Source organism: Oncorhynchus masou, chromosome 20 (genome assembly GCF_036934945.1).
Source record: "Oncorhynchus masou masou isolate Uvic2021 chromosome 20, UVic_Omas_1.1, whole genome shotgun sequence".
NCBI lineage: Eukaryota > Metazoa > Chordata > Actinopteri > Salmoniformes > Salmonidae > Oncorhynchus > Oncorhynchus masou.
In genome coordinates, this window is record NC_088231.1 from 12035614 (window position 1) to 12048096 (window position 12483).

A 12483-nucleotide genomic window follows, 5' to 3' on the forward strand; every position below is an offset into this window, starting at 1 on the left:
CAGATGCATGTATGCTTCCCAAAGTCCTTCAGGAAAGGGGGTAGGAGGGCAGGGGAAAGAGGAAGGGGAGAGGAGGGGAAAGAGGAAAGCGGAGAGGAGGGTAGGGGGAAGAGGAAGGGAAGAGGAGGGTAGGGAGAAAGAGGAAGGGGAAAGGAGAGTAGGGGAGATGAGAGGACGGGAGGAGAAAGAGGAAGGGGAGAGGAGGGGAAAGAGGAAAGCGGAGAGGAGAGCAGGAAGAGGGGGTAGGGGAAAGAAGAAGGGAAGAGGAGGGTAGGGAGAAGAGGAAGGGGAGAGGGGGTATGGGGAAGGGGAGGAGAGGGCAGGGGAAAGAGGAAGGGGAGAGGAGGGTAGGGGGAAGAGGAAGGGGAGAGGGGGTATGGGGAAGGGGAGGAGAGGGCAGGGGGAAGAGGAAGGGGAGAGGAAGGTAGGGAAAGAGGAAGGGGAGAGGAGGGTAGGGGGAAGAGGAAGGGGAGAGGGGGGTATGGGGAAGGGGAAGGGGAAAGAGGAAGGGGAGAGGAAGGTATGGGGAAGAGGAAGGGGAGAGGATGGTAGGGGGAAGAGAAAGGGGAGAGGAGGGATGGGGGAAGAGAAAGGAGCGAGGAGGGTTGGGGAAAGAGGAAGGTGAGAGGACGGTAGGGGGAAGAGGAGAAGAGGGCAGGGGAAGAGGAAGGGGAGAGGAAGGTATGGGGAAGAGGAAGGGGAGAGGAGGGTAGGGGGAAGAGAAAGGGGAGAGGAGGGATGGGGAAGAGAAAGGAGCGAGGAGGGTTGGGGAAAGAGGAAGGTGAGAGGACGGTAGGGGAAGAGGAAGGGGAGAGGAGTTTAGGGCAGAGGAGGGGAGGGTAGGGGGAAGAGGAAGGGGAGAGGAGGGTAGGGTAGGGGGAAGAGGAAGAGGAAGGGGAGAGGAGGGTAGGGGGAAGAGGAAGGGGAGAGAAGGGTTGGGGGAAGAGGAAGGGGAGAGAAGGGTAGGGTAGGGGAGAGGAGGGTTGGGGGAAGAGGAAGGGGGGAGGAGGGGAGAGGAGGGGGGGGGGGAGAGGAATGGGAGCGGGAGCCCTGGATGTTAATGGATGGTGCTGAACTGTGAGATTTGGAGTATATCATCCCAAATGGCAGCCTATTCTCTATATAGTGTACTATGAGCCAAGGTCAAAAGTAGTGCACGATGTAAGGAATTCGGTGCTATTTGGGATGAACTTTGGGAGAGCAATGAGGATGTTTTTCTTGTTATTCAATCATTGCCTTGGTCGATACACACTACCGTTCAAAAGTATGGGGTCACTTAGAAAAGTTATTTGTTTCTGGCCATTTTGAGCCTGTAATTGTAACGGTTTTCATCCTCTTCTGATGAGGAGTAGGAAGGATCGGACCAATATGCAGCGTGGTAAGTGTTCGTCATTTTATTAAACTGAACTGAACACTACAATACAAAGTAAACAAAAAGAACAACCGAAACAGTTCTGTCTGAGAACTAATACAAAGACAGAAAACAACTACCCACAAATCATATCATGGGAAAACAGGCTGCCTAAGTATGGTTCTCAATCACAGACAACGATTGACAGCTGCCTCTGATTGGGAACCATACCAGGCCAAAACCAGAAATACAAAACATAGAACAAAAACATAGAATGCCCACCCCAACTCACGCCCTGACCAAACTAAAATAGAGACATAAAAAAGGAACTAAGGTCAGGACGGGACAGTAACCCCCCCAAAGGTGCGGACTCCGGCAGCTCCGGAGTGAAGGGCGACTCCGGCAGCTCCTGACTGACGGGCGACCCCGGCAGCTCCTGACTGACGGGAGACTCCGGCAGCTCCTGACGGACTGGCGGCTCCGGCAGCTCCTGACTGACGGGCGGCTCCGGCAGCTCCTGACTGGGACTGGGGACTGGCGGCCCCGGCAGCTCCTGACTGACGGGAGACTCCGGCAGCTCCTGACGGACTGGCGGCTCCGGCAGCTCCTGACTGACGGGCGGCTCCGGCAGCTCCTGACGGACTGGGAGCTCCGGCAGCTCCGGACAGGAGGGCGGCTCCGGCAGCTCCGGACAGGAGGGCGGCTCCGGCAGCTCCGGACAGGAGGGAGACTCTGGAAGCGCCGGACAGGCGGGAGGAGATGGAGAGACAGCCAAAACATAGATCAAAAACATAGAATGCCCACCCCAACTCACGCCCTGACCAAACTAAAATAGAGACATAAAAAAGGAACTAAAGTCAGGACGTGACAGTAATCAAACCCACAAATGCTGATGCTCCAGATACTCAACTAGTCTAAAGAAGGCCAGTTTTATTGCTTCTTTAATCAGCATAACAATTTTCAGCTATGCTAACATAATTGTAAAGGTGCTTTCTAATGATCAATTAGCCTTCTAAAATGATAAACTTGGATTAGCTAACACAACGTGCCATTGGAACACAGGAGTGATGGTTGCTGATAATGGGCCTGTACGCCTATGTAGATACAGTGGAAATGCAAATTAATTACTTAAAAATCATACAATGAGATTTTCTGGATTTTTGTTTTCGATTCCATCTCTCACAGTTGAAGTGTACCTATGATAAAAATTACAGACCTCTACATGCTTTGTAAGTAGGAAAACCTGCAAAATCTACAGTGTATCAAATACTTGTTCTCCCCACTGTATTCCATAAAAAATCTGCCATTTCCAGCTACAATTGTCATTTACAACATTAACATTTTTCTACTTTTCTTTTGTGTTAGTGATTGTACGTTTGTTTATGTGTAACTCTGTGTTGTTGTATGTGTCGAACTGCTAGGCTTTATCTTGGCCAGGTCGCAGCTGTAAATGTGAACTTGTTCTCAAATGGCCTACCTTGTTAAATAAAGGTGAAATAAAAAATAAAATGAACAATGTCTACACTGCATTTCTGATCAATTTGATGTCATTTTAATGGACAAGAAATTTGCTTTTATATCAAAAACAAGGACATTTTTAAGTGACCCCAAACTACTGAACGGTAGTGTATATTTTGACTTGGCTGAAATTCCATTGACAGAATGTTGTTTAAGGTTGGATTCAGGGGAGAATTTAGGGGGATTTGCACCATTATCTGTGTGTGTACATCACCGAGTCATGGAGATAGACTGAGGTAACGTTCCAAATGGCACCATATTCCCTACATAGTGCACTATTTTTGACCAAAGTCCTATGGGCCCTGGTCAAAAGTAGTGCACTATTTAGGGAATACGGTGCCATTTGGGACAGATCATTGGAAACACCAGAGACACCAGAGATCTTTAACAAGTGTAATAGCTGAGTCTCACACAAGGCATGTTTATGAGATCATAACACAATCAGTCAGAGCTCTATGTAGATTAAGCTGAAACCCCAAGATTACACAATTTCAACCCTGAATATTTTGCAAGGTTTCAGTCAAAAATGGATTAGGCACTGAAAGAAAGTTGCTGTAATGAGTTAAAAAGTAGAGAAGAATCGCTCAACACATATCCAACTTCTTCTCATGAAATATTACCCACGTTCCTTGCAAAGGGAGGTAATTTCAGTCTTAGAAACTCATTGGAAAGAACATGAAACATTTCCCTCCAACACAGAAACCCAGCCAGCCCGCACACACCGGGTATTTCCACGTTTCCCTTCTTCTTTCAGGGTAATTAATTGTGTTCGGAGTCAACATTCCCAACAAAGAACTCTTATCTTGCTCCCTACATGTTTTCCCTCCATAGATTACCATGCGCTGTGGCCCCTACTGGCCCCTAGTAGTCTCAAGCTGATTAAGCTGGTAGTTCTGAGCTAGGCAACGAAGGCTAAAAGACAATGTAATCATTTGTAATCCCGGCTCAATTTCCTCCCTCAGATAGAGTATGCTGCCTTACCCACATGTATGGGGTAAGTCTTGAAACTTGAAACTGAATATGATTACTTCTAGAGAGTTCTAAACTCTCTTCAAGCATTTCATTTCTCCTTATTGAAATAATTAAGTCACAGATTTAAGAGGGCCTCTCTCCCGTGAAAAAGTTAAGAAAATGAAGGACAGAGAGAAAGCAGAGGATTGTGGGACTGAACAAGATTAGCCGTCTTTTCTACCACCCCACCACCCCACCACCCCTCTTCTCCCATCCCGTCATCCAAACTGATCGCCGCCCAGACACGGCTGAACCTGGGGAGGTTTTCTTAGCCAAAGAGGGAGCGGATGGCAGGGTCGTGTGGACACACACACGCACACACACACACGCTGCAAATCCCACTTTTTGGGGCCACCAGTTCCCAAAGCAGAGGCTACAGTCATATGGTCCCCTTCCATTGTTCCCCAGTTCTACCCAGCAGTCATTCCCATTGTGGGAACTAGCTGTACACACATGAGCAGACCAGTGGGCTGAACAGATGGGTGGTCAGGCTTCACTCAGCCATGGGATGCTCCTAGTAGAGAAGTAGCCCCCTCATATAAATTCCTGCGTGGCCACCATGGCTTCCTATATGGGGGGGGAGGTCTTATGGAGTGCTTATGTTTAACGACACGTGAAAGGTCAAAGTGCCATCCCTCACGGTGGTTTCGTGTGTCAAAAGGTGCGACTGCGACGCTCCCTGTCAGTATAGACCAATCAGAGGAGAGGGCGAAGAAAAGGAAGACAAGTCTTCATGGATGAGAGATGTGTCCATTGTAATGTTTAGCTAAGAGGGGAACTTTTACCACGTGTGAGAAAATCAAGATGGACAATTAACAATGTCAACAAAGGGTTTTAAATGGGTAATGGCGGACAAATCTACACACTGAGAGTTCCACATCTACATGCATTGACTTGTCGAAGTGGTAAATATGACGCTCAACCAACACACACTAAAACAGTGGTTCACAGCAGGTTGTCTAAGTAACGAGTGGAAAGAGTAGCAGCCTACATTGTCAGAAGCAGGCAATTATTGTCAAACTGCTGCGACAAAGCCAGACGGAGCGAGAACATTGTTGGAGAGGACGGATTTGACTTCAAATCATTTATAAACCCCTTTCAGATTTAAATTGAGTTTGCTGCTCAGTTTAATCCATGTTGACATCTTTTTGTGTTGCTGTTCAGATATTCTGACAGGAAGTTGATCCGGTGCCACCTCTTTAAATGACACTGAGCTTAGAGGTCCGCCATTATAGGTCAGTGAGAATTTCCCAGCTCTCCATGCCTTCTAGGCATTTAACCTCTGAACTCTGCGACAGCGATGGGCGCTACGATGGCCACTGCCATGGTTGACGTGGTGGATGTGATTGGCTATTTCAAAGAAAATAAACACACAGGCCCAAAACAGAAAGGAGATGCCAAATGTAATAAGGAGGCCCCCAGTTTATCAGAGTACGTCAAACAATAAGGAAGTCACAAAAACACGATAAGTGCTAATGACTTCCTTCAGGTGACAGCTTAAAACAGACTTCTGGTACCTTTAGTATGCAGGAAGGTTACAGAGGGACAAATACTTTGACTTTGCGAGTCATACAGACAACCGTGAATCGGTAGGAACATACACATGTATCTGACACCAACGTCTTCTACCTGAGGCTGTCCTAATATGGACACCGTATTTCTGGCCTTTACTGATCAGGTATAAGAACAGTAGAGCTGCATGGTTGCCTGGTAACGTGTATTAACGTACACAGCAGCAGTGCTACCATTCAACCAAACAGTGATTGTGAAATAGTCTGGCATTGGATATGTCTGCGAATAGACTCCATATTGACAGCTATCCCAAAGGGGAAATCAACACATGAAACACTATTTGCAAATACATGCGGGTTTACTTTACATTACATCCTACAAATTCTTGGTACACACAAAAACCAAAGCAAGATCCTATATCAGATTAACAATTAGTGGCTGAGTCTTTTATCTACAATCTTTCAGCTTGTGGTAGTAACACAATTGATGTTACCCGTGACATGAGTCACTCCCAGCAATACCAGCAACCTCTGTAGTCATGGGCCATTCATAACAGGACTTAGGGTTTAGGACTCAAGGCGCAATGGTTCAGCCTACAGGGTTTGGGGAGAAAATCTGTTTATCCACCTCAGCATGGTTCAGCTGTTGGTGGATATGGCACATAGATATACTCCTCATCCTAGTGTGGGGAATGTGGCATATTTACCAGCATCCTGAGGTGTCAGGAAGTTAAATGAAGTATAAACCTTAAGACATATGGCAGTGTCCCGTGGCGTGGGTTACATAAATAACTCGTAAATATATTACATACTTCATATGTCAGGCTTGAGATTATAAAACCCCACTTGCATTATGAAATTGATTGTTATGGGTTAAATAAAATCTGTAAATCTTTAGTAGCGGCCACAGAATGCACCTTGCAAAAGTTTGTAATAATGGCAATACAGGGAAATTAATCGTATCCTTGGGGTTTGATAATTGGTAAAAGTGTTGACTCATGGCGATTTTTAGCATAGTTCTGCTATATAAATATGCAGTACAGTCAGAAATACAGCAAGGACATTTCACTCTGCATGTTGAGTCCACAAGGGATTCGTCTCCAAGAGAAGGTGCGCGTGTCCCAACTCATATTTCTAGTAGTAAATTGCAGCTATTCGGTGGAGAAACAGACTGAGCTGCTGGAAAGAAAAAACGCATGCAGGGGGAGGAGGAAAATCTAGTGACACCGTGAAATTGCATTAAACATGCCATTCTCTGCTCCGAGGACGTTCATGCTCCCCAAACTCTCATCTGCTCGCTGGATGGATGCCGCCGCCGACACAGAAGTTTGACGCAGAAAGCTCTCCAGCTGCTTTCGTTTCACGGAGAAAATAACGGGCTTATTTACCTGTCACCATCTCACCATCATTTCTATGACAGTGGTCTCACGAACATTCGGACATCTGATGCGCTATTAATTTTATTTTGGGGAAAAAGAACTCGAGAAAGAGCGCTTGACCAAAATAGGTCAATAAATAAGGAGTACGGTTTTTTTTGCTCCGGATAAAGACATCTAAAATGCACTTATTTGGAATATCTGTTCTCCTTGCCAATTCAGCGATTCTCTACGCAAATCTAGCCAGTGAATCGAGTCATGAATTCAGTCATGACTATTATGATTATGATCAGGATCAAAGGGATGCACCGGTACGTATTTGGATACAAGTGTTCTATTTAACGAGTGCTATTTACATTACTTTATGCATTACTATTATGCATTGTAAATTATTCAATTGATATTCAAACACACTTTAACATTATATTGGGGAATGTGGGAAGGAGTGGAGGGTAGGCAAGTCAATATTTGACATAATAAGTCAAGCCATAATGCAAGTCATAAAATTTGACATATTAAGTCAAACCATAATGCAAGTCATAATAAGTTGGTGATGATGTAAGTTACTGAACATTCACTACCGTACAGCATGTAGTGAACATAGACATCACTGAAACAAGGGGGCACATCAACAGGAGGTCCTTTAATCTGAACTTTTAATGGGGAAATGGGGAAAAGGCTCGAAATACATATATTATATACCTATATACCTTTTCAATGAATGAAATCATAGACAGGATAATATTTATCCCTAGTATGTCTCCCTCTCACAGCTGAGGGGGAGGGGAGGGGTATCATGGATGAGAGGGAGCGAGAGAGCAGTGACAATTCCTCACAGTGAAAGGATGAAAAGGAGATTCAAGAAGAGCACTTTCAAATTAGCAGAAGAAAGGGGGGTGGAGGCAGGTGTCACTGTGTGTGTGTGTGTGCCTCAGTGTTTGTGTGTGTGCCTCCGTGTGTGCCTCAGTGTGTGTGTGAGCCTCAGTGTGTGTGCCTCAGTGTGTGTGTGTGTGTGTGCGTGTGCGTGTGCATGTGCGTGTGTGTGTGTGTGTGTGTTTGTGTGTGTGTGTATATGTGTGTGCCTTGGTGTGTGTCCCTCAGTGTGTGTACATGTGTGTGTTCCTCAGTGTGTGTATGTGTACGTGTTCCTCAGTGTGTGTATGTGTGTGTGTTCCTCAGTGCGTGTGTGTATGTGTGTGCCTTGGTGTGTGTCCCTCAGTGTGTGTATGTGTGTGTTCCTCAGTGTGTGTGTGTTCCTCAGTAGCAGTAGGAGATAAGGAGACAGGGATAATCTTAAACACGTGGCTGTTTGATCGTATAATATGACACTTAGTTGGAGGGATTAACACTGCTACTAGTTGACTTTTAGTGTCTCAAATTAGCCTGTAGCTGTAGATGATGCACTGAAAACACAGGTTCTCATTCTTAAACTCTCTTCTCCTTTCTCTCTCTCTGTGTGTGTGTGTGTGTGTGTGTGTGTGTGTGTGTGTGTGTGTGTGTGTGTGTGTGTGTGTGTGTGTGTGTGTGTGTGTGTGTGTGTGTGTGTGTGTGTGTGTGTGTGTGTGTGTGTGTGTGTGTGTGTGTGTGTGTCCCTCAGTGTGTGTATGTGTGTGTGTTCCTCAGTGTGTGTGTGTCTCAGTGTGTGCCTCAGTGTGTGTCTGGGACTGTGTGTGTGTGTGTGTGTCTCGGTGTGTGTTCCTCAGTGTGTGTGTGTATATGTGTGTGCCTTGGTGTGTGTCCCTCAGTGTGTGTATGTGTGTGTGTTCCTCAGTGTGTGTATGTGTGTGTGTTCCTCAGTAGCAGTAGGAGATAGGGATAATCTTAAACACGTGGCTATTTGATCCTATAATATGACACTTAGTTGGAGGGATTAACACTGCTACTAGTTGAATTTTAATGTCTCAAATGAGCCTGTAGCTGTAGATGATGCACTGAAAACATAGGTTCTCATTCTTAAACTCTCTTCTCCTTTCTCTCTCTCTCTGTGTGTGTGTGTGTGTGTCCCTCAGTGTGTGTATGTGTGTGTGTTCCTCAGTGTCTCAGTGTGTGTGTGTGTCCCTCAGTAGCAGTAGGAGATAGGGATAATCTTAAACACGTGGCTATTTGATCCTATAATATGACACTTAGTTGGAGGGATTAACACTGCTACTAGTTGACTTTTAGTGTCTCAAATGAGCATGTAGCTGTAGATGATGCACTGAAAACACAGGTTCTCATTCTTAAACTCTCTTCTCCTTTCTCTCTTTTTTAAAAATTATTATTATTATCTTTATTTAACTATGCAAGTCAGTTAAGAACAAATTCTTATTTTCAATGATGGCCTAGGAACAGTGGGTTAACTGCATGTTCAGGGGCAGAACGACAGATTTGTACCTTGTCAGCTTGGGGGTTTGAACTTGCAACCTTCCGGTTACTAGTCCAACGCGCTAACCACTAGGCTACCCTGCCGCTCTGTGTATGTGTGTGTGTGTGTGTGTGTGTGTGTGTGTGTGTGTGTGTGTGTGTGTGTGTGTGTGTGTGTGTGTGTGTGTGTGTGTGTGTGTGTGTGTGTGTGTGTGTGTGTGTGTGTGTGTGTGTGTGTGTGTGTGTGTGTGTGTGTGTGTATTCAGTAATGATCTTGTTATGTACTCCCATTGGCTCATGAAGGTTATTTACAGTATGACCTGAAAAAACAAGATTTCCTGTCTGGATAGTTTCACTTCCAGTACCTACCTCTGATATCAAGTAGTATCATAATGGCTTATGAAATTCACTGTGTAAATAAATGACCTCATATGCCATACATTTAGAAAATCTAATGAAAACATTAAACACCTCCCATAGGGACTGGTGTGATTGGTCTGAGTGTGTGTGTGTGTGTGTGTGTGTGTGTGTGTGTGTGTGTGTGTGTGTGTGTGTGTGTGTGTGTGTGTGTGTGTGTGTGTGTGTGTGTGTGTGTGTGTGTGTGATCACAGTTATGTTAACCCCCTGGAGTCGTTATTAAATTAAAAGTAATTAAGATAAATTTTATCGCAATTCAAGGACAACATGTTCAACCTTACTTTTTTTAAATGCAAGGGGGAGGTATTTATCCTACGATGACTATGGTTAGGATACAGCGGTGAATATTTGTCCAATAACTACACTGGAACCCAGACCATGTGTGATTTTATAGTAAGAAACACATCCTGTGCAGTTTCAGTGTGTCTACCTCGTCAGTACTGTAACTACACTATAACTCACCTACAACTAGAGGTCATTTGGATGCATCAATCAGTGTTGGGTTCACACACACACACACACACACACACACACACACACACACACACACACACACACACACACACACACACACACACACACACACACACACACACACACACACACACACACACGTCAAAGTGAGACATCCACTTCGAAAGAGTACTGAGGATGAATGGCTGTTCTAATGGGTCTGGAGAGTAGAACAGGGCTGGGTTGAGAGGGTTGAGAGGGGGTACGCCCATGGGGGGTGAATAGGAGTAGGGTAGGTGCTGTTAGGGATAAGAGGGGCGGCTGTAATTTGTGGTCACCTTGAGGTTTGGATCAGACCTCAACCCAACCGTAGTGTAGACCTTTGTGCATGCCGGTGGGTCTGTCTCAATAGTCTGGTCTGGATAATTGGTCTGGAGCTATTTCATGTTGAAACGTTGATTGCTCTGTGACTGTTTGCTTTATCACACACACACACGCACGCACGCACGCACGCACGCACACACACACACACACACACACACACACACGCACACACACACACCTCTGTAAGGGGGGCTCTTGGTAGTGTAAGTACAGGAGGCCTGGGTGTTTGTGTTACAGTTGGTGAAGAATGCAGGGTGAGAACCCCCTGAGGGGAAGAAGCATACGGACCTGGAGTGTCAGAGAGTGGCTGTGGGACAGGGTCCATTACCTACTGCTCCCTAAGACAATGGACCTGACCTGGACATAGCACTTAGCCTAGCTTCCCACTGTGTTGTTAAGGGGAATCCCTCTGGGCATTGTAAGATAGGGCCCCTGTATAGAGACATCCCCTAGCTCCTAGCCCAACCTTTACCCCCTAGGCCAGTACCCCCTGTATAGAGATATCCCCTAGCTCCTAGCCCAACATTTACCCCCTAGGCCAGTACCCCCTGTATAGAGACATCCCCTAGCTCCTAGCCCAACCTTTACCCCCTAGGCCAGTACCCCCTGTATAGAGATATCCCCTAGCTCCTAGCCCAACATTTACCCACTAGGCCAGTACCCCCTGTATAGAGACATCCCCTAGCTCCTAGCCCAACCTTTACCCCCTAGGCCAGTACCCCCTGTATAGAGACAACCCCTAACCCAACCTTTACCCCCTAGGCCAGTTTACCCCCTAGGCCAGTACCCCCCTAGCTCTAGTATAGAGACAACCCCTAACCCAACCCCCCAGTACCCCCTGTATAGAGACAACCCCTAACCCAACCTTTACCCCCTAGGCCAGTAGCCCCTGTAGAGACAACCCCTAACCCAACCTTTACCCTCTAGAGCACTTCATGTAGATGTGGCAGAAGGGGCTATACGTGCAATCAATATGGTTGTAGCTCCACCTCATCTTCTAGTAGGGTAGATGTGATTTTAACCATATTTCTTACACCTATAATATGGCATGTAGCAGACAATTTTATCCGAAGCAACTTGTTTGCATACATTTCATGTTTGGGTGGTACGGGGTGTCGAACCCACTACCCTGGCGTTACAAACACCATGCTCTACCAACTGAACTACAAGACCACTAGCCAGTCCTCCCAGATACACTCAAGAGACTAGGTAGGGAGTAGGGGTTAAAGGCTGTTTCCTGTCTTCTCCATGACAGTCAGTATACTATGTGAAGAGACTAGGTAGGGAGTAGGGGTTAAAGGCTGTTTCCTGTCTTCTCCATGACAGTCAGTGTACTATGTGAAGAGACTAGGTAGGGAGTAGGGGTTAAAGGCTGTTTCCTGTCTTCTCCATGTCTCTACAGTCATGTGTACTATGTGAAGAGACTAGGTAGGGAGTAGGGGTTAAAGGCTGTTTCAGTCAGTGTACTATGTGAAGAGACTAGGTAGGGAGTAGGGGTTAAAGGCTGTTTCCTGTCTTCTCCATGACAGTCAGTATACTATGTGAAGAGACTAGGTAGGGAGTGGGTGAAGAGACTAGGTAGGGAGTAGGGGTTAAAGGCTGTTTCCTGTCTTCTCCAGTTAAGGAGTGTTTCCTGTCTTCTCCATGACAGTCGGTGTAGTGTGTGAAGAGACTAGGTAGGGAGTAGGGGTTAAAGGCTGTTTCCTGTCTTCTCCAGGACAGTCAGTGTACTATGTGAAGAGACTAGGTAGGGAGTAGGGGTTAAAGGCTGTTTCCTGTCTTCTCCAGGACAGTCAGTGTACTATGTGAAGAGACTAGGTAGGGAGTAGGGGTTAAAGGCTGTTTCCTGTCTTCTCCATGACAGTCGGTGTAGTGTGTGAAGAGACTAGGTAGGGAGTAGGGGTTAAAGGCTGTTTCCTGTCTTCTCCATGACAGTCAGTGTACTATGTGAAGAGACTAGGTAGGGAGTAGGGGTTAAAGGCTGTTTCCTGTCTTCTCCATGACAGTCAGTATACTATGTGAAGAGACTAGGTAGGGAGTAGGGGTTAAAGGCTGTTTCCTGTCTTCTCCATGACAGTCAGTATACTATGTGAAGAGACTAGGTAGGGAGTAGGGGTTA

General features: G+C 46.1%; 1 protein-coding gene across 1 annotated transcript in view; it reads left to right on the forward strand.

The window, feature by feature from the left end:
- Positions 1–6476: 6476 nt before the first annotated feature.
- Positions 6477–12483, forward strand: part of LOC135506976 (vascular endothelial growth factor C-like) — a 60891-nt gene continuing 54884 nt past the window's right edge. The window contains exon 1 of the mRNA XM_064926418.1: positions 6477–7078. Within this exon, the coding sequence (XP_064782490.1) occupies positions 6950–7078 (129 nt within the window). The 5' untranslated portion in view covers positions 6477–6949. The remainder of the gene's footprint in view (positions 7079–12483) is intronic.